At 40.4% G+C, this 22892-nt stretch overlaps 2 protein-coding genes across 3 annotated transcripts in view; both read right to left on the bottom strand.

Moving 5' to 3' along the window:
• The window catches only part of galnt16 (UDP-N-acetyl-alpha-D-galactosamine:polypeptide N-acetylgalactosaminyltransferase 16), a 55714-nt gene extending 48087 nt beyond the window's left edge, over nt 1-7627 (bottom strand). The window contains exon 1 of the mRNA XM_088925578.1: nt 7248-7627. Within this exon, the coding sequence (XP_088781704.1) occupies nt 7248-7451 (204 nt within the window). The 5' untranslated portion in view covers nt 7452-7627. The remainder of the gene's footprint in view (nt 1-7247) is intronic.
• Nucleotides 7628-15796: 8169 nt separating this feature from the next.
• vps39 (VPS39 subunit of HOPS complex) overlaps nt 15797-22892 on the bottom strand; it is a 31110-nt gene continuing 24014 nt past the window's right edge. For both annotated transcript variants that reach the window (XM_088925628.1, XM_088925629.1), the window contains exons 21-25: nt 21748-21793; nt 20701-20850; nt 19865-19999; nt 19395-19486; nt 15797-18492 (exon numbers count right to left, since the gene is read on the bottom strand). In XM_088925628.1, the coding sequence (XP_088781754.1) occupies nt 18411-18492; nt 19395-19486; nt 19865-19999; nt 20701-20850; nt 21748-21793 (505 nt within the window). In that variant the 3' untranslated portion in view covers nt 15797-18410. The remainder of the gene's footprint in view (nt 18493-19394; nt 19487-19864; nt 20000-20700; nt 20851-21747; nt 21794-22892) is intronic.

Raw genomic sequence — 22892 nt, 5'->3', positions numbered from 1 at the left:
ATCTGTCTCCCCTATCTATGTACTCAGAAATAAGTGTATTCCATCGTGTCAGTTTCACTTGAATACGTTAAACAGGCTATGATACGTTTCTTTATTACACAGTAAATCCCCAAGTATAATTGAATTTTAAATAGGATATGCAAAGCCACATTTAAAATCAATCCATTAAAATGCCTGCTGCAATTATTCGCTGAACCAAGACTAGACATTTAAAAGAGTGGGAAAGGAAGTAATTTTGCAGCAAAAGAACCCTGCTTGTTCCTTAAAAACCTACGGCCCACTATTATTACAGTGGATGAAGAAAAGTAGTAATCAAGATGAATAACTATCAACCCCCTGTGGCACCACTTCGAACATATTTGAACTGGAAAGCAGCATTATTTTAAACACATGACTGATTGCTTCAAGTGAGTATTTCCTTGGCAACAATAAGTGTGGAAGGCTCTGAGCTCTGGCAACCCTTTCAGCAAACCTTATGTATCATGCAAATATCCCCCTAGTCTTATAGGTTATTTCATAAATTATGCAATCATTTTGATGGAACCTGACTTGCTTGTTTTTATTAATAAAAGCACAAAGCTTTCAATAGTGATTTTTAAGTATATGTTTTGAGTGTTATGTTTTAAGCTCTGTCTAATCAATTATTGTTTATTACACAGTTGCCTAATTCTCAATCACTTAACCATTCGCAGAAAAGTAATTGAGTTTCACAACATAATTTGTGATCAAGATTGTTTTTTGTTTTTTTTATTTTATCAATTTGTTTGGATATACTGTACCTGTAATCTGGTGTCATGACTCATTTTATTACCCCTCTGTAACATGCTCAATTTTTGAAAGGCTTCACAAACACACAACACTGTTTCAAAGCATTAGTAATAAGTACGAGCAGCATTACAAAATGACACGTGCTTGCTGGAAAACATTCATGAAAAAAAAATCACTGGAGGTTTAGACAAAAAAAAATATTGGGGTATTTAGGAAAGGAACTAAAAATAAATACGTCCGTGTGAAAAGGCCAAATGTTCCATTAGGGATTTTAAACTTTAGAAAAACAATTAGTGCCAAACTCCTCCAGGAGAACCATGCAAGAACAATAATCAGTCTATAATAGAAACATAACAGAAAAAAGGGACATTCCTACTTTGTCAACAGCTTAGATTTTATATTTTTGGTTGCCAAGGAAACTAGAATATTGCAGCAGGTCTATAGGTCTTTCTGCACAGGGTGGAAGGGTGGTCTCTGTTAAACACAAACACAGATCAGGGCCTCCCCTGCCTGGGTCACATCTGGGGTCCCTGTGCTCTGACAAACCTCACACAGGCCTGGAATTTAGAACGAGACAGCGAGATCACAAAAAAAAAAAAGAAAATGAGTCACTTTGAAACCTACAATTTTACTTATGGTAATTTACTTTTGAAACAATGAGGTACATACAGTAGTTTAAATAGCTTATTTCTGTAAAGGAAATGTGTCAATGATTTTATTAGTTTTAATGACAGAATCCATTGAATTAATAATGTACTATCTATGTGTCTTAATATTGGCTAAAATATTTTAATACTGCCAGATGTATTTTTAGCAAGTGAGAATACAGTATTGTTAGTTCAGAGGAAATCTGTAGTGATCTACAGCTCCATTGACTTTCAAGGCTGCCTTGTGTAACTAAGGACAGTCCTCTCCATGTACCCTACCCAACGTCTTTCTGTGCATGCTCAAACATTAGTTCTCAGGCTCCATAAAGATGATGCACAAACAGCATGAGCTCCTGGATAACCAGAATCTAAGAAAGAACTGGAAATTCAGCTTGTGAACTGAACTCATGCGAAAACAGAAATGACTGTAGCTGCTTGGAAACAAAGCCAAGTGCTTGAGGAAGGACCACCAGGGATCAAGGCAGTCGCCATGGCTACGGAAAAGTTGGCCTTAGTATTCATATACTGTAATACAGCTGTGCTAATTCCAGCAGAGCGACAGCTGTTGCAATCCATACACTCCTCAATAAGAAGTTCTTATAAGAAAGTCAATGTCAGTGTACAGTATATCACTGATAAACAGATGTCCTCTGAAGTCCCAATACTGTATTCTAACTTGCTAAAAATACATCTGGCAGTATTCAAACACTTTAGCCAATATCAAGACACACAGATAGGACATTATTAATTGAATGGAATTTTTGAACAAAGCCCTTTTAATGTGTTAGACATCACATAAAAATGGGGAAAACATACTTGAACTTTACCTGCGACACACTGCGAGTCAGAATTTTCTCTCTTTCCTTAATTCTCAATCTGCATATTACGTAAGAATGGCTCCAATGAGAGGAGTCACCTCAGCCCGTCCAGCTTGGTTTAATTTTTGCTAAGTCACTAATTGACCCCCGTCTTTTGGATGAGACGTTAAACCGAGGTCCTGACTCTCAGTGGTCATTAAAGATCCCTGAGCATTTCTCAATAAGAGTTATCCCGGTGTCCGGGCCAAATTCCCCCCTCAGCCTTTACCGTGGCCTCCAAATTCTCCCCATGTATAATTGGCTTGCACTTGCCCTGCTATGGACTGGCGTCCCATCCAGGGTGTACACTGCCTTGCGCTCGTTACTTGCCGGGTAGGTTTGGGCTTCCGGCAACACTGTATGGTATAAAGCGGTTTGGCAAATGACATGACTAATTGACCCATCTCATTTAGCCTTTCCTGAAAGAAGCCAGTGTACATAATAGCAGGTGGGCTCCCACTGCTCCCCCTACCCTTTGTGTAAAGACGTGCCTCCCCTTCTCAGATCAAAATACGCTACTTTTTACAGATGTCTTATACATCATGTGGTTTTGTTAATTCTGTAGACGTCTGTGGGGTCGTCTTAGTCTGAATCATGGGATGTTGAATACTCGAATCAGCTTCACTTGTAATCTTCTAAAAAAAACAGTTCTGCCCTGTCAACCTGATATTTCATTAAGCCTGATAATTTGATTACAGCACCAATATGTTATAATCAGAAAAGAATTAGCTGCCCTCCCTTGTCAGTCACCATGGTGATGTACCTATGCTCCAAACCACTCAATGGTGAAGACAGGGCTTCTGCTTAGCTTAGCACTGGTCTGTTTACAGTATGTGCAGGTATACTGCTTATCTAGGAGATGGCAGCTGTGTGTTAAAAGGATGTGATCAGCGAAGTTATTCATAACATTGGACCTCATCAGTGACCACAAACACTCTTGCTGAAAGATGCAAAAAATCCCTGCAAAGATCAAAATGGAAGGAAACCCGTATGCAGATCTCAAAAGGCTGAGTTTTCTTTTTCTGCTGCAATGCAGAGATAAAGCCAACAGCATGGTGACTGTGGCTAAATACACTCTCACACACATCGATCCAATTCCTAATTTAAGCGTACACCATTTACACATGCAGCCCCACAATTCTGAATTAGGCAATGCTGGGACTGGATTATTTTCGCTCAGCCACCTTCGAGCCCCAGATCATGCAGCGCCCCTTCCCAACAGCTGTGAAGTTCCACTTCATTGGCCTCCTGTCATGGAGGGATTTGGGATTAACAATGTTTTGGGGAGACTACGTCACTGTAATGTACTGAATGAGCTCCATTAGACATGGAGAAAATGCTTCAATAGCTCACAAACTACATGGATGCTGCTGCAGTAATCCCTTAGGCATAAGGCATCCTTCCACCTACCACCTCCAGCACTGTCATCTAACACCCCTGACCCCTCAGGGGTCAGCACTACACAGCTGCAAATATCCAAAGGGCACAAAGTTGATTATGGTAATGAGACCATAATCCCGTGCCAGTATCCAATACAAGCATCCCTACATTGCTAAGAAGCTGAAAACCAATATCCTATTGCATTGCACAGCTAAATTTATTATTAATTGTGTTAACCAATGAAAATAATTTGTTAGCATGGCTCTATCAAACCTCTGACCGCTGAATAATAATTTGGTCGGCAATCAATAATGCCTTGAATCTTCTGGCCAGTACTCATTAGTTCTTCTAAACCTGGTAGATTTGGGTCAGTCACCTGAATAAACAGGAATTTATGAGACATTTACAGAATGTGGTAATATAGTCATACTGACATACAGTAAGTCCTATTTTTCGGACAATGGCTTAACAAAAAATGCAAAAATGCAGCTTTTCATGTAAAAGAATTTACAGGTTTGAATTTTCTCACTATTTAATTAAGCTTAATTATGTGAGCAAAGCAAAGTGACATTCTGTTTATTTTAATGTATGTTTCCTTTACAAAACACAACAAAGAGTAAGAAACAATTGTGATTGTATATTTTAACTCAGCAAAAGTCAACAGTACTTTATGAAAACAACAGCTGTGAACCTGAGAGTTTCAGTCAAAACTACATGCAACAGTGCTTTGAGAAACTGTTCCTTTTTCTTGTTATGTAAGCAGTCAGTATTTTGACATTAATTCTGAGTTAACAAACTGCTCCTTAAAAGTAAATACAGATATAGCACTGCACCAATATGAATTTGCAATAAAAATCACAACTAGTTATTGTTCTCCAGCTGTTGTAGGTTTTAGGAGGAAAACTGTATGGCTGCAGTCCTGAAGGTTTTGTCAAACACTGCTATAGCTCGTGTGTTCAGATACTACAGTATATGGCAAAAGCAGATTGTCAATGTATGCAATATCCGATATGTTCTTCTTCTGAAAATAACGTGCAAAAACTGCCTGTTTGGAATGCTGTATTTCAGCATTTTTTCATGTCAAAGGGTCTTGCTTGTAAGCCATGTATTAGTTCTAATATTGTTACTTAGCACATTAAAAGTTACATTAATTTATGTTGCATTAAAATTTAACTGCAATTTCCTGATTTTACCGATATTAACATACCTATACAGAGGTACAGAAAGTATATCAAAGCTCATAAACCTGAAAACTCCTGGTGTGTGGAGAATAAAGCCTGAATAAATCATAATTCTAATACCATACTGTACAAAATGACTGTGTGAAAGTCCATAAGGTTCACTGTAGCTTTTGGAAAGTGTAGCAAAAAATAAATAATTGTGAAATTACTGAATATTAAAGGCACCAATTAATAAACTTTTGCATACAGTTGAACAAAGAGTCAGCAATTCTCTGTTCACTTCCATGAGGAAAACTAGTTTTCTGCCATTGCCTCCTACATTTTTCAGGTGTAAGGAAATCTGAAGTATCCTACACTTACTAAATTTTAAGAAGGTTAGTGTCTGTAACAGATTTGTAAATGTGTTCTTCTTAAATACCTCTGTATTTAAAGACATTATTCAGAATATAGTACAGAAAACAGGTCTACTTTAACATGCCATTTGGCAATGTTCTGCAGAAGCTCCAAGAAGTTTTGCCAATAAAGTGAGATTTAGAAAGCAGCCCACTTTATAAACAAACACACACGCATCACACAAAGAGCTCTACAAATTAACAGCCAGCACACAAACGTAAAGAACGTGTTTAAATGTTTGCTGTTCCTACAAAAAAAAAGCATCAGGGAGATAGATTGCACAGGTAAACTGAAGGTGAAACAAATTAGCAGAGTGCACCTGCCTGCTTTCAACGGAATAACTGCCCAGATCTGCGCAGAGCTAAGGTGCTTACTAGCAGATTTTTTGCACATACCTATAACATGAATAATGCATTTGAAACGTACTTTTGGCAATCAAGGTGGCGTTCATATGTGGTGACTGAAGTGTTGATTTCATCCCCACGCACATGGCACAGGCACATAGGCATCATACAGTATCTTTGTTTCCTTTGTGTGCACCACTGGCCCTCCTTCTATCACACATTAGCAAACTGGTTTTGCGTTCTGTGCAAACATGGCCAAGTCAGAACATTTTTCTACCCTCTCATTGTTCTTTCTCAAACTTCTGTGCTTTCCCATATTGTTACATTTTTTAAACTGTTATTTAGCTGCACCTTTTTCTGGTTTTAGGCTTTACACCAAATGCTTGCGTTCACTCCACTTCTCACGCCTCATTTGTATGATATACAGTACAGTATGGCAGTTCTCATGTACTTGTCCCTTAGCTGCTAAACATGTAATGATAATTGAACAAGTCTGACAGCTGAGAACTGTGAAAGGGTAGTTTTAGTTGGGGTGAAAGAGATGGCAATTTAATTGGACTGTGGAGGAAAATCAAACCTTGCTCTATATATGACACCTCAGCTACTACACTAACATAAACGTCCGAATGGGGAATATTATCAGATAAGAATATTAGACAGGGAGTAAATCTCCAATATCAGAAAGCGGATTCCATGTTGCAATTTTTTGGTGCAGATGTATCTGATTATTCTGGACCGGAGCAATTGGATATCAGGAGAGACAGATCTCCTGACTATGCCTTTCAGGAGGCACAGAATTCCTACCTCTCAGTTGCATTGTACTGTATCGTTGAGGGCTATCGTTTGCGTTTTCTTTACATATACCATCAGCAATATTTATTTTGATAGTTGCGCCCTTAATTTCTTACTTGCGTTTTCAGCTAAGGAATAAAACAAATTTCGCTTTATGAATGAGAAAAATCGCGAAAACCGTTAAACATAAATTCTCTGTATGGAACAAGAGGCATCGTGCTCCTGCTTTGCACATTAACTCTGATAAAAATGTACTTCATGCAGCATGCGACAGTCCTTCATTTTTTACTAACAGTGTGCGGTCATCGCTCGCTTTCAGGCAATACCTACTGACAACATCTCTGCCCATTTATGTGCTGAGTAGCATGTTTATTCTGATCATAGCATGCTTTTTACTTCTCTGTGGTCAGTTGCGCTCAGGAGTACTTACTGTTTCATCGACACAATTTACTAAATTCACAAAGAAATCAATGAACCCATTTCAGTAATTCATAGCCCTTGACACTTTAACGGATAGAACACGCCAAGCAGAGAACAGAAGCAATTTACCTACGCAACCTGTTCCATAATTAAAAATCTACCCATAGCTTTTTGAGCTTATGTTAAGCGAAATGCTATGCAGGCAGCCACATAAACCCAAAGAATCAACTGTCTGGAAGGGCAACTGCTAACATGAACATAACATGTAGTTGTCTGGGGGAAAAAAACTTAGGTGCACTTCGACACCTCTCATCATCTCTGTTGATGAAATCCTGCTCGCGTGGATGCGTGTACCCGGCTATTCGGTAATTACAATGTCACCTCGTGCACTGCATCACCGCTTGCTGCACATCAACATGCAACACACACTCTCATGCAGCGGAGGCAAAAATGTGCGCTACTCACGATGAGCGGGATGGTCCTGTCCTCCCGGTGGATGTCTAGCCGCCCCGGGTGTCTCTGTCCATGGTTCCTGGTGGCGGTAGACCTCGACTGGGATGCTGAAGACGGGGACGTCTGGGGTTTGTTATCCTGCCACAGGTAATAAAAGGTGCCTAAGATCCATGCGACAGTTAGGATTGCGATGGCGTTAGCCCTAATCCTTCGCATTGTGAGCCCATATGGAGGGCTCGCCGGCTCAGTGAGTTTCGGGTTTGCAGCGGACAGCAGCTGGGTGGGAAGGGTCCAGATTTCGGGAAAGAAAACAGCCCAGAGATGTCTGTGTGCCTCTGATAACTAACTGCCCGCAAGCTGGTTGGTTGGAGCCGAGATTCCCGATGTTCACAGGAGCACACGAGGTATTATCAGGTCCTAGCGCCGATATATTCCAGTTTCCAAGACGTTTCAAGCACAAAGTATTTCTTACCTGTGCTGCTACCCACTAATTATTAGTTATTATCGGTATTGAAAATTTGGTCAACAAATAATAGAAAAGGATGTTTTGCCGTTTGAACAAAATAATGATAAAACAATTCATACTGCTTGATTCAGGTTTTGCTACATACAGTAATTTAAAATCTGTCAGACGAATTAATCAACACCACAGGGGCACTTATAGTTTCTTTCATCTTAATCCAGTTTAATTGGGTAAAACTAGATTGAGCTGCAAGGTTTGGACATGTACTGCCACCAAAAATCATGCAGTATTGCGTTTCTGGTTCTGTTTCAATTGCAGGATGTTAAAACTAAAGTTCTACAATGTATACAGTACTTTTGGAATACCATTAAAAAGTCGGTTACGCCTAGGAAGAAAAATGCTATTTAAGGTAACACCGTGGTTCTGTAAATATCTTCATATATCTACAGTCGTATTAAGTAGATAAAATGTAATATTTCTAGTACTCCAAGTACTGTTTAGCTATCAGCGGTAATGATACAATTTCAATGTAATCCTTTCCTGCCGGACATCTGTCTATAACTAATTGCTTTTGAATACTGAAATTTGTCATCTCCTGCTGTTAATATTGATTTGTACTTCCGTGTCTCTCAAATGAAAAGATAATTGCATCATTCTGAAGTCTTACAGAGTTGCATAGTAAAATCACACCGAGTCCTTCTACTTAAGACAGTAAACCATAGACAGTTATTTAATCAATTTCCTTCATAAGTAACATAACTACAAGAAAAAACAGTGGTCTAATATATTATCACCCTCATAAACGATGGAATTTTTCTAAGGAAGGTTAGCAAATGCGGTTGTAAGAGCTGAATTATTCAAATCATTTTTTAAAAAATGTCAAACCCGTACAACACCACGCAATTTGAAAGGACTACAAAAAAGAAACAGTATCTTATTCGTTTCAAATATGTAGCAAAAAGGTCTCTGACTCAAAACAACTGTGGAAGAGTCCCATGAAAATGCAAAACCTCGGAATATGTTCATTTCCGAAACTATCCACTACATCAAGGAAAACAATGTACACACCGAGACTGCATCCAGAATGACATAATTTGAGCTCCACCCAAAAGTTTAACTTCGTGCAGCTGTTTCAGACAGACCATTAATAACGGATGGTGATTTCAGAATTCCCACAGTACATGCAGCTCAGTTGCCAAATTTCTTTAACATCAAGTGTTAAAAACTCCTGAAAACCTCAGGGGCTGTGGTGTGGTTTTTATGGCCTCTTAGTCCTTCAGGACTGGCCATCTTTAAAAATGCACCGCACGTAGTGTTTCAGGATGTCAATGCTATACTGGACTTGTAGTTCATTCCATCCCATTTGAAAAACTAATAACAAACAAATGTAAATAAAAAATGACTCATCCTTCCTGGGAAAAATTTCAGAATTACCGGGATTCATTTCAGAAATCGGCAATGCTGGTGAAACATAGTACGACAAATCATATCAGATGCACGTAGAGTGACCATTCACTATCCCAGAATTTAAGGGCACGTTGGTGGCTGATAGTTAATGACACCTGCCTGGGACCCTTTAATCAGAACAACGGTTCTTCAGCAATGCTGTCCAACTGCTCATGGAGCTGCAGCTCATTCTCCAGTTTTACCCAATAAAAATAAACTGGATCATTTTACAGTAAGCTGGATCATTCCCAGCGTGCATTAGTGCCAGTTTTGTTCCGAGGTGTCTCTGTGAGAAAGCCCAGCAAGCACCATGAATTGGTGAAAGACACAGCTGCTTGAGCAGTAGACTCAGAGGGCTAACGTGCTCTTCTCTGATGAGCAAAAATGTAAATCCCATCAGGGATCTGTAGGGCCATCAGTGACTGTTGCATCTGTGGTCTTTGAAGGCAAACACATACAGTACCTTTGGAGATTATGAGGAGATCTTCACTGGAGAATGCGGTGCCACCCCCCCCAAAACCACATTGATGATAAAGTCCTCTTGAGTCAATGAGGCGTTGACATTCCTGCAACTGGAGCATTTAAACTTTTTAACCTTTTTAACCTTATTTAAAGTGTTTGTGTATTCAAGGGTCAGGTAGAGAAAATGGTTACCTAATGAAGTAAGCAGTTCAATCAAGGAATCAATACGCTTGTGAGGGTTACGGTGGCACAGTGATTGGGGTCCTGGGTTCAGTTCTGGATCTGGGAACGGGCTATGTGTGTGGAGTTTGTATGTTTTCCCTGTGTTTGAGTATGTTTCCTCCAGGTGCTCCGATTTCCTTTTACAGTCTTAAGACATACTGGAGGTTAATTAGCTTCAGGAAAAACTGGCCATAGTGTGAGTGGGTGTGTCCCATCCAGGTTATATCCTATCTTGAACCTGTTGCTTGCTGGAGTAGACACAGGCTCCCTGATCATCCTAAATTGGATGAAGGAGTTAGAAAATGAAAGGATGGAATAAGCTTCTGTAATACAAACAAAAGACAGAGAGACTGGAGAATCCATGGCAGCCATTTAGTTTGTAGCAGTAGTATTTCCACTGTCCCAAATCTGCTCATTTTAATGTGGCAGGATTCTGTGCATTTAATAACCCCAAACGCCGAGATTAGCATCTAGAAGTTCAAACCCCAGCTGTTTCCAATTAGCTCAGAATGTATTCATTCACTTTTAAGCTGTCAGTTAGAATCATATAGCACTTCATTCATTTTCAACAAGATTAAACAAAAGTGCTTTTAAATAATTCAACCCCCTTTTCCTTTAGGAAAGGAAAGCAAAAGTATTCTGAAGAAAGTTAAGAAACAGTGACTTTGTAAGGACATCAGAGCCTGTTCTAACTGTGGAATGAAGCTCTTTAAAATGTGTTTTGTGATTTTTTTTTTTACCATTTTAGGAATTATTTTCTACCACTTCACTGTTCAGGAGCACACAATCTTCCTTCATTGTCCCTCAAGAATCATTAAAGTCTGCTATTCTCAATGCTTGAAGGCTGCAGGAAATGTCCAAACCATTTTTGAGCCTTTCATTAATAAAAGCAAGGGAATTTTCAGATATTGCTATTTAGTGTATCTATTCTCTAGTGCGTTCCCTGCAGGATGTCTTCTGAACAGTGGTGAAGTTGAAAAAAATTCAACAAACGAGCACATTTTTTTCTTCTTCAGTGCTTTAACACAGAGAGATTGAGTCCCTTCCCACCGCTTTGACTGGTGTGGACTAACCCCAGGCTAACTGGCATCTCTGGCATTTCTAACTGAGGTGCCAAAGGATAATTTCCCAGAAAACACTGCCTCTGGAATGCCAGTACAATAAATGGAATGACACTCTGTAAGTACTGTAGATGTTAGATGTGTGCTCTCCAAATAAAGAATACCAATAGTAGTGGCTGTGGTAACCTTCAAAGGAAGGTGAGCTTCTTTTTGGTTTCCCCTTTGAACAATTGACAGGGTCAACAGAGGAAACTGTTACAAGACATTGGGGCTTCTTTCTGTGGTTTCATTTTGAAGTCAGTGTCATTCATTACATTTCATGAACATGTAGATCACCAAGTGGCTTAATGGAGTGGGATATGAATCTTGTCTGTTCAATGGAGTGTCCTTTTAAGTTTTTATTCTTGCTGTAGTATATTCCCTCTACCTTTTGCTTTATTTCTTTTGCTTTCTGTTAAAGATCTTTCAGAACAGAAAGAGCATTGTAATGCTTTTTGTTTAAACAGAGGGCATATTATAAGTGTGTGTATTAAACAATATATTTTGTATTATGTTGGGTATTTCATATAAGAGGCTTAGTTCACAGGAGTTACAGTGGCGCAGTGGTTAGCATTGCTGCCTTGTAATTCTGGGGCCCTGGATTCAATTCTCAGGGTGCTGTATGCACGGAGTTTATGTCTGCAAGGGTTTCCTCCAGATGTTCCAATGTCCTCCCACAGTCCAAAAGCATACGGGTAGGTTCATTGGCTTCTGGAAAAATTAGCCCTGGTGTGTCTGTGTCTCTGCCCTGTGATGGACTGGTGTCCTATCCAGGGTGCGTATCCTGTCTTGTGCCCATTGCTTTCTGAGATAGGCTCTGGCTTCCCCATGACCCTGAACTGGGTAAAGTGGTTTAGAAAATGTATGAATGGGTTGAGCACAAGAGCAAGTTCAGGGTAAGAATTTCACAGAGTTCATAAAAGTGAGCAGACTGCTTTCCTTTTGAAGAAAAAATGAGGCTGCAACAAAGACTATCGATTCCTTGGACTGCAAGGTCTGTGGAAACCCAGCAAGGGCAGCCGCATACAGCTGATTCTTTCTGCTTCCAGCACAGCAATGGGGCCTGTAGGCAAATTGACCACATAAGTCATCTGAGGACATGCTGTATAACTATTTTACCTCTCAGCCACTGTACACAACAGCTTTTCCAATTCAAGACCTCCATCTGTGACAAATAACTGTGGTCATTTCCCAGCTACACAGAGGTTTATATATATATACACACTAAATTACCTGTTTTTCATGCAATTTTCCTCCATTTTTCAATGCTTGTACCTAGATGAATGATAATAGCATGCTTTACCACAGCTGTGGCCCTTCTTAACATTTATGAAAGCAAATGGCAGGAGGTAGGTAGGAGTGTAGAAAGAGGACATGACCTTTAAAAATTGCTACAGGCAGAACACAACCTAAGAAGAAATGGGACTAAAATACAAGTTGTGTTTCTCAAGTGTATGAAATACCATACACTGTATTAGTATCAGACCATTTTGGATTCTGATCAATTAATGAAGCTATGTAACAACAAACCAAAAACAGTTTACAAATGCATGTTTACGATAACGCCAACATTTACACAATGAACAAGTAAGAAATTGCTGCATGCCCTCTTAGTGGTGGCTACATAAAGTGCAGGTAGATCTCAGGATCTTGGAGAGTCTTCATTGGATTCAAATCTTGAGGTACTTTGTGCAGTGATGGCTTAGTGTTAGTATGCCAACCCCCCATCCCAAACCCCAGGTCTTAGTCTCCAAAGACAAGTGCATTACCTTGTCTTTACAAGGTCAAGACTCACTGGCACCAAATATACACTGGCACAGATACTGTATATTCCTTTGCCCACGTCCACAACTTGGGGGCAGATGCAGTTTTGTTACGTCCATCTGAGTGCTCATGTGTTAAACCCCCTAATGCATTTTCATTCCCCATACCCAGTTTTCAGTGACTTCCAAGCATGCTAATGAATCTTATGTTAACAAAGCAAGACTTTAACATCCATCTGTTATCTGGAGGCTGTTCATCCACGTGAGAGTGTGGCCAAGCTGGAGATTAGCAGGGAAGCATCCTAGATGGAGCACCAACTGAGGTGGAAGGAAACCAGGACAGCTGGTACGAGTTTGCACGCGTACAGGGAGATCGTGCATTTGTTCCACTGGTGCCCCCTCCAGGTGGAGAGCAGCTGCACCAATCTGCAATCGAACCCGTGACCCTGGAGTGGTGCTCACCTCCGTTCCAGTCTGTCACTCTTAATGCATTTACATGACCATAAACCTTTCAAAACCTTTTTCCTTGTCATCAGAATGACATCTGTTCAAATGGGATAAACCTGGTTAAGTCCTTCTTCGTAGAAGCCAGCTCTGCAGGTTTCGATTCATCCGGAAGACTGACCAGCTACTCTGGGTTTTGATTGAGTTAGACTGATGAATCTTGTTTTAAATTATCCGAAGCAACTTGGACTCTCGTCTGTGGGGTCGGTTAGTACTACATACTGTGGGCTGCATCTGTCTAAATGCCAATTCCTGAAGTCAAAAAGCCCCTGTAATAGCCTGGTGTCTGATAGGAGGGTAGTTTTTCTCTGAGCTTTGTCACAGCTGTGCCCTCCTGCGTTTAATCCCGATGAACTTTAAAATAATGTAGGAGAAAAATGGGGCCTGGTTACAAAATAAGAGTTTACCCTGACAATCGATGAAAACAACATGAGTGCTTGAGAGCAACATGAAACAGGAGTTAGTGATAAAGAGTACAAAATCTCCAAGGGTTTTTCGATAATCCAAGACTGCTTTGTAAAACAAAAGGCCAGAGGCAAGATTTGAACAGCCTGACAGATTCCTGATGTTCAGCACGAGAAAAGGTCGCTGAAGATAGAGGATGCTGCATTTATTTCCCCCCCTGTCACTCGTGAGTTTCGTTTTAAAATCCTATTGTGCAGTAAAACGTTTTTTTGAAGAAAGCCTTCTGACTGCAGATTGCTCTGATATAGCTGTTCAAAATGAATATGGGTGGGTCTCTTTTGGTAAAGGAGAAAATACTTTCCACTTCTTAAAGACCGTGCATGCTATGCTGTATTTATGAAATTTCCAAAAAGTCTTTGACAAAGTACCAAATGTTCTTAAACCCAGTTCTAAGGTAGTGCATGCTCATAAATTAAACATCCATCATTTAACAGAATAAGGACAATAGCTGTTAGGGCACTCCCTCTGGGATCAGTAAGACTGCTGTTGTTTATAATATACATATGGCCTACATTCTGCATGTACTGTAGTTAGTAAATCTGCCACACACATCTATGGCACAAAATTAGACATCGGAGTAGGTACTGAGGGGAACTGGGGGCTCTCAGTGCTCACGTATCAAAAGAAATCTAAAAGGCATTGGTCCAAACCTCAGCTGAAATTAATATTAATTCACATCTTTGGATGCAGAAATTTGCATAAACCTTTCAAAAGCCTTTTTTAGAAAACAAAAAGTTTGTGGATAGACTTTCCAAAGCAAAAGCTGGATATTGAGACACGGTGCCATTAACCATTTCACGAACAAGCAGGCTTTAAGAGCTAGCCTAGTGTATATTGTAGGTGTCTGAGCATGCAAAAAATATAGTACGTGTTGCACATCAATTACAGGTTCATACAATAGCTATTTATTTGAACCATTTCAGTCCTGTTTTTGCATTAATCATAGCAATGAGACAGCTCTAGTCAGAGGTTGTGAATGATTTGTTTGTTGCTGGATTAGAAGCTATAAGTATTCTTAAGCTCCTTGACCTTAGTGCAGATTTTGATATAGTAAATCAATGTTGCTCTAACGCTTGCAGACATTCTTGTCTATCAATTAAACTATTTTAACTGTTTCCGCATATATCTGACTGGCAGGCAGCATTTCTTTCCATTGGTCCTCATAAATCCCCCATGGCCCCAGTCAATCACGGTGTGCCTCAGGGTTCAGTCTTGGGCCCTTTGCTGTTTTTTTATTTATATGCTTTCATTCAGTCAGATTATACACAAACATGGTCATCAGTTTCATTATTATGCAGATGATACTCAAATTTACAGTATGTTAAAATCTCTCCCCCCCCCCCATGTAAAACAATTAGTGTATGTAAAATAATTTACATTGGTTGACTATAATGTCCCATATTCAATATAACTGGGGTGGAGTGGTGGCACTGTGGCTAAGGATCTGTGCCTGTGGCTGGAAGGTTGCCGGTTCAAATCCCACAGCCAGCAGAGGAATCCTACTCCGTTGGGCCCCTGAGCAAGGCCCTTAACCCCAACTGTTCCAGGGTGCTGTATAAATGACTGACTCTGACACTCTATCCCCAAACTTCTCTCTCCCCACCTGTGTCTCTCATGGAGAGCAAGCTGGGGTATGCAAAAAGACAAATTCCTAATGCAGACTTTCAAAGACTGCTTTTCCTGTCACTGCTTCTGTAATTGAATGTTCTTCCTCTGCCTCTTGGAGAGACAAATTCTTTGACCCTTTTCAAATAAGTTGAAACTCATCTTTTTATGCAGGTTTACTGTATGTCTAATTGCCTTACAGTTTATCCTGTATGTTATCGGGTTTCATTTTTCTTTTACATTGTTACTCCTTTTCCTCTGTCATTCTAAATAGCAGCTTCGAGTTTGGAAGGCGCTTCATAAATATTATTCAACTAAGAAAAAAAAACTTAATTGTATCATTTCCATGGTTTAAATCAATCAAAGCAAAAAGTAAGGAAGAAGGATCAGTAATGAAAAGATGGAATCAAATCCCATTGTTACTTTAGTAAAGTGAATCTACATTTGCGAATATTAAACGGGGTATATGGAGTCTTTTGTTTTAGCCTCCAACAACAGAAACCCCAGAGGCAGACATCTAGACACTGATTACTTTATCACTTTCAAACTTTATTTTTTACAATTTGTACCGTGCTATTCAGACCGGTCGTGTTAGTGAACAAAGTCATTTTGAATACAGACCTAAAAATAAACTTTTATACAATCTTCCCAAACTTTCTATACTACAACACCTTTGTAGAAAGTTCTCTCTCTGCCTACAACCATAGAATGACATACAGTATGTGCAATTAATGAAAAGGACACCTGACAGACCAGAGACATCAAATTAAACCTTTAGTTCAGGACGTCCTGCGCTAAAATGGGTTATCAGTAGGACTGACAGATGTGCCAGAAAATAAATGTTCTATAAGGCAAATAATATTAGTCAAGAGCCTAAAAAATATTTTTTCAAAAGTGCAATAGATCCGTTAACACACGTTTCCTTAGAAGTTTAAATGTTTTACTTTTTATCCAAACAAAGGCGAGATAGTCTAAAATCAAAAGCTTATTTTTTTAGAGAGTTTTTTAAATAAATAAACTGTTTTCTTAAATTTTGTTGCTGCATTCCATTATTTCTGTCTATTGAGGTTTCGGGATCGTGAGGCCAGTTCACCACTCGGAGTGTATAAACAGGGCTTCCCAGTCCTGCTCCTGGTGTTCCACTCAAACGGAGCTCCTCAGTGCTCAAGCTTTGTACTGAACTAATGATTAAATAAGGCAGAACTGTCTTGTAACTTTCAGTTCTCAGACAGCTGGATATTGCACAGGTGCTACATTTCTATCACTTTAAGTAGGTATACAGTAGGTGTTTACAGTACAACCTTGATTTGAGCCTGGAATTTGATGAATGAGGCCACTGGGAGCTCTGTTGGGACAGGACACCAGCAGGCACAGGGTTTCCACCCGACAGAGATGATCGAGAACATACAAAAAATCATGTAGAGAATAAAAGAAAATTCTGCACTGTACAATACAGAGCAGAGAAACAGATTATTTTTGATAAAACACACACAACTGTATTATAACTGTAGTATTCAGCCAGACTGAATCATTACTAAAACACATTCAGGATACATACATCTATTATATGTAATCCTAAAGCATGAAGGGTTCCAAGTAGAAGTTTCTTTTTTCACAATTAAAGAGAAAGAAAAAGATGGGGAAAAATGGACAACTCTGCATTGAACTATATAATTTGCTAATGAGAAAAGCAACCTAGCAGAAGAACCAGTGAGATTCAGGATTTGAAAATGCAACTTAAAATATCTGTATTATTGAGATAAAACCAGGGGTAAAACCAAAATAGAGTACAGGTTTGCAAGAAAGTAGCTGCAAGATTACCAGAAATTGAATACACCTCACACCTGCAGTAAAAAAGGTGATATTTCCACACTGTTTATCTGCTACACTAAGAGCAACAAATTGCAAAAAAAACTTTCACTGTGCCATTTTAATAGTGCAAAAATTAATTCAAGGTTGTGTTTGCATTTGTTTCGTTATGGAACACACCATGTAAACTAAAAAAACAGGCTTTACACATTTAAACGTGAAACACTCCTGACACACTGGACGTTATCTTAGGATGTTAGTACTGCAAACTGAAGACAGACTGATTTCTAGCAGCAGCTTCTGCAGGGTCCTCAAGCCTGCACTAACCCAGCAAGCTTGGGTTCACCCCTAATCACCGTTTCTTCAAATTTGGGAACGTATTGATCAATTAAGCTGATTAATTTAATTGTTACCTTTTAAACATGATGGTGTGGGACTAACCACGAGTAGGGCTGCAGATACTTGCGGTAGCCATTTCTTCTACAATTATCTTCAGGCTTTGGGGAAAGTAGATTGCTCAAGCAGTCCTTTCGAGATTAAGCTTGCTCACCTTAGAAAAGGTCTTATAAATTGTAATGTAATGGGGAACGGTGGTTTTTAATTCGAAAGCTTTTTTGATTAATCATTAAATCCTTAACCAATGCAAGAGCATATTTAGGCAGACCTAGAAGTACATTTCAGATGAGTGGTGCACAACAAAAATCACATTTCCCTCTCTTCACCAACAGATGGGGATTACCTGAGGTTATAAAACAATGACAGATTTTAAACAGGTTCTGGAACAAATATCTATTGATCAGCCTTCAAAAACACCTTGAGAAGTAAAAGAAGGGCACAGTCCATTTAAACAGAGTATTCTGAAGGACATCAAAAATGCCTGAAGAAGCCAACAAGAATTACATAACACAGCAATAGGGCTGATTAACATGGGTCCCTCAGCCCTTGGCTGAAGTCAGAATGTAACATTCCAGTGAAGATCTCAGTGCTCAAGACATGCAGGGCCTTCAGCGTATGCACAAAGCAAGCGGCGTAGCTTGGGCTTTACCAAAGGGAACGCCTCCATCCATCTCCTTTGAGGAAAACACATATTGGTAAAACGTAATCGACTTCGTCCATAAAAACTATTCCAGTTAAAAAACCAAAGCAGTTGACCTCGCATCCCCATTCATCCGTAGCTCCGCGACTCCCGAACTGTCCCGTGGGAGTTCCTCTCACAGGCGTGAGCGAGCGAGCAAGCGAGCTGGTTTTTGGGATGAGCTCGAGTCCCTCAGCCGGCCCAGTCCCCGCCGACGCTCGGCCAATCCAGGGGCTGGAGTGAGTGCTGCCCCCACCACCCTCACAGCTCAGTAGGGCACAGGCTCCGGTCCTTGCAGCAGAAGTAATGGACTACAACGCCATTGGGGTACCGGGCAAACGCACTGTCACAAGAAACAGCGACAGACATGTTGAAGAGGAGGAATAATGACTCAATAAAATAAGAGCAATAGATGACAGATTTTTTGTTTGACATTCTTTATAAATGCATTATATTTATTAAACCATTATCTTTCTATGGAGAGCTGAGAGTTAGATGTATCTTATTTCATTTCTTGTTTCAAATAATATGCACAGAAAAATGGGGAAATGCCATGGCTCCGTGTAGGCTTTTACACCACAGTACCCAATATGTGAAAAAACAACACATTTCCTGCTATATGATCTTATTGTCAGGGCTAAAATGTTGACCAGACCTAATTCCTTCTACATGAATAACCTGTTCATTAGTAAGCTGAAGAGGCAGGACTAAGACTACTGCTGATTCACATAAATACCATGATCAAGTAATAGGAGATTTTAAAAAAAGCTTATTTCCCTCCACTTAAAGTGTAAACCATCTTAAAAGTAACATTTCTGTTGAATGTTTTTGATTGCTTAGAAAAATCAAATCACAGCCAGAAAATAGTAAATAGTGCCTGGCTAGTGGCACAGCCCACACTCCAGCTACTTTCCTTCAGATTTTGTTTTGGGAGTGTCAATGGTGGATTTATAATTAAACATTATCTTTTGTCAAAACAAGAGGCTTTACAGTGTCAAGTACTGTACATTTCCAATAGGAAGGCTAATCTGTTACCTGGAGCGTCTGCAGGATTGGCGGGACTTTTCAAGGTTGTCAGGCAGTGGCCTTACCTGGAGATGGGTTCTTCTGACCAAGTTCGAAACCTACAGTTGGCCCTTATCTTAGCATGCCCAGCAGGTAACTAAAGAATCTCACGTGCTTGAAAAGTGAGGTAATTAACGTAATCAGCAAGGCTGGTAAGGGGAAAGGTCTCATCCTGCTCACCTATTCCCAATCTTCTTCTTACAGACTCGGCAGGTCTTCTCCTCTGTAATGATGCACTTCACCTGCTGGTGGAAAATTCTCTCCTCCTTAACCTGAAGTCGAGCAGAAAGGCCAGTGAAAGGCATGCTGCACCACAAAAGGTGCTGTACAGAGCAAAAGTTAGTAACGTACTGAAGAATGGGATACAAGTTGAGGATCCAAAACACCTGTAATTTAATTTTACTTTAGAACAGGTGTCTCAAATTACTATCCTTGTGGATTGAAAGGTTCAGTTTCCTTTGAGCTAAATTAATCTAATTACTTAATCTGTACATTTGGCATTGGCTCAAGATGTTGATTAATGCCCTGATGCCCTTGTCTGGTTGCAAGGTAAAATGTTCGTAGCTGTTCTAACAGTCAAATTGGTAACACGGCTGAATGGAATAAAGCAGGAGGGCACTGTGATCAAGGGGTCACGGAGGCGCCCCTACCCTGAGGAACTCCGCATGCAGCAGGCTCTTCAGGACCTGGTCGAAGCGTTTCTTCTTGGCGTTCTCCTCCAGGACACTCTCCAGAAACACGCGGATCTCTCGGATCTGGGTGTTCGCCGGGAGCAGATTAATCGCCTGTTACAACGAGATCATCGCACATCATTTAGTTCCACAGCTTGCAGGTGATGCCAGCTGAAGATGCAGTTTGGGTTCCTTAGCCGAACCTCGTTTTCAAGCAGCACTATAAAAAAAGGTACATTGTGAAGGACAATGCAGAAGGAGAGACTGTGGAAATGCTGTGCTTCAACTGGATTAGTCTGGTCACATCACTGGTGTGCAGTCCAGCCTAAGTGAGACAGGATCTGACTGTTTTTTAAATCTCTTTAAATCACCAAGAGCTAAAGAGCTTTGAGAAGTGTTTGACTGAACCTATTAAGCTAATGATTGGTTCAGTTGGGCCACTTACACACTATACCCATGTACAGAAAATAAGCAAAGCTGACCTCAGGCTACACAGGTGTAATGTGGGGTTTTATTTTTTGTAGATTAATTTTGACTGAAGGGTTAAGTCTGCACAGTCAGTACTTAGCAAACCAAGGAAAACTAGGAGCAAACCAAGGAAATCTCTAAGACCTGAATTTCCAAACCAGTGCCTGAGCATAGTGTACAGGGACACTGTGCTGCAGGGGGGCTCTGTCCAACATCCTTGATCCTTAGACATGAAAACTCTATATGAATGCAAGAAATGAGTCTAGCTACACTTCCTTGAGCAGGATGCCTCACTAGGTGTCAGAAACCCTGGCCTGGTCCCCCAGGTGCTCCCCTAGTCTCGGTACCTTAGTGGTGTTCAGCTTGCTGTGGTGAAGCTCCAGCACTTGCAGAGCTGCCTGGAGATTGGCCTGTGGCTCCAAAAGCTCCATTTTGATTGGCCCCAGGCAGTGCACGTCAGGTGGGGATAGGTACATTCGAAGCAGCGACAGATAGACCTAGACAGGAACAGCACACATGGCTTATTTTTCATACAATTTCCTCTCCCATGAAGAAGATTTGTCACCAAGGTCTCTTTGCCTACAACACTGTTCCACTTCTCAAATGGCCAAAATTAGAAATGATCTCTTTACACCAGCCATGGACTTGCGAAGTCTGCTCAGGATTTCAGTGGTGAATTGCAGCCCCACCAAAATTAATATCCAATTAAGAAACAACGCTTTCACTTCTGGGAGAAAATGACAAGCAGACGTCAAGGCAAGATTACTGTACTGGTGTGCCTTAACCCTACACTGCACATTACTGCAACATCAACAGTCAAGCAACTGGAGTGACCAGTTACAGAGATTCAAGCTCTTGCTAAGCCCTCCTGGCAGTGGACACACTGAAAGCACAAATGTGAATAACATCTTTAGGCTCTCCATTCTGCCTTTATCAAGACAAGTTAATAATAGGTCTTTCTAGTGGCTCATACAGTAGTGGTCCCCAATGACCTCACCTTGCACTCGAAGGTCTAGGTCAAAGGTCAAAGGGATTCACCAAGGGTGGAGCACAACTGGCAAAGCACCGCTGAGACACAACAGGAATTTGTCAGTCAGAGCTCTCTCTGTATTTCTCGCAGCAGCTCCTGTGACTTGCTGGAGGCTTGCGTTGAAGAGATGAGCTTTGCCTCCAATTAACCCAAACTTTCCTGTTAGGGACTGAGGTGCTAACAGCATGTCAAACCACAACTGACATGGCAGGTGGTGGCGTTCCTCATTCTCTCCTGAGCTGTACAGGAGTTCCATCTGGGGAGCAGTCTCAAAACAACTGGCAGTTTCAAATGGGGTGCATACACTTTAAAAAAAAATTCTTGAATGGCCTAAATTCATGGGCTGCTCTCGAGCAATACTCACATCCTTGTTCCCATCAGTCACCCTGTCGTAATGCCGGTGGCAGTACCTGAGCGAGGAAGACAGCACTAGTATTAATCACTGAGTCTCCAATCAAACTGGCAGGCAAACCTTCAACGAACACTGTCAATCAGTTTTAATTAAACCGTGACAGAGGGTATTATTAAGTAGGCTGGAATCATCTGTAATGTAATTCCTTTAACTGAAGCCTTCCTATAGAGTCAACAAAGGCATGCACAACAAGATAGACCGTTCAGCTTTCAAATAAACAAAGAATATCACACCCTCTGCTGCTTTTCAAAACCTCATCAACATCTACAAAATGAAAATCTCCTATTGTAAACCAATTTCTTACAGCAAACTGATTAAAGAAGGGAACAGCAAACATTCTGTCTGAACTGAGTTAAAAACCTGGCTAGACTGTTAAAATGTACATCAACAATGTATTTTTTACAATTTCTGATATGGTGTTAATGCACTTTCAAGGAGTATTTCCTAGAAAAGCAATCTGAACAAAGTCATTTAAAAATTAAGAGGACTGGCTCTCCTTCATTTGCTATTTGAGTAAAAGTTTCAAATCGTACGCCTTTTACATGATCCCCTGTTGCAGAAAAAGAAACTCTGAGTCAGGTTTTTCTTTAAATGGTATCTGAATGCCCTCCCCTCGTTTCCCAGTGAGTGGACATGAAACAGGTCACTCAGCTTTTCCACTGGTTGCTTCCACCATGGGCCATTGCAATGAATACGGAATACCTTGGAACAGACCAAGTAGCTTAAGGGACTAGCGTTAGTTGACTGCCAGCGTTTGGCAATGACACCACTGTCTGAGGATGCAATAGGCAGCACAAAATGTTTCAGCACTGTGCTCCTGCACACTGCAGTGCATTTTAATTAGACTGTAGAGATCCTGCCTCATTAATCTACTGGCAATTCATAAACGCAGCATTGTTCGTCATGTTAAACTCTTCCCTTAAGATGTTTGTTTTCTCTCGGTCTCCCAAGGCTTCTTCAGACTAAGGTATTATGTCTGCAAGCTCCCAGGACAAGTGGGCGTCATCAAAAAGGAACCTATTGCAATTTCAGCTGTAACTGCAAGGAGTGAAAGGGACATAAGCAGGCTGTAGTCTTGGGTTTGATGAGGTACTCAC

This window comes from Atractosteus spatula, chromosome 9, assembly GCF_055471065.1.
Source record: "Atractosteus spatula isolate fAtrSpa1 chromosome 9, fAtrSpa1.hap1, whole genome shotgun sequence".
NCBI classification, from domain to species: Eukaryota; Metazoa; Chordata; class Actinopteri; order Semionotiformes; family Lepisosteidae; genus Atractosteus; species Atractosteus spatula.
Note: the sequence above shows the minus strand (reverse complement) of the source record. Positions and strands in the feature narration are given on the sequence as shown.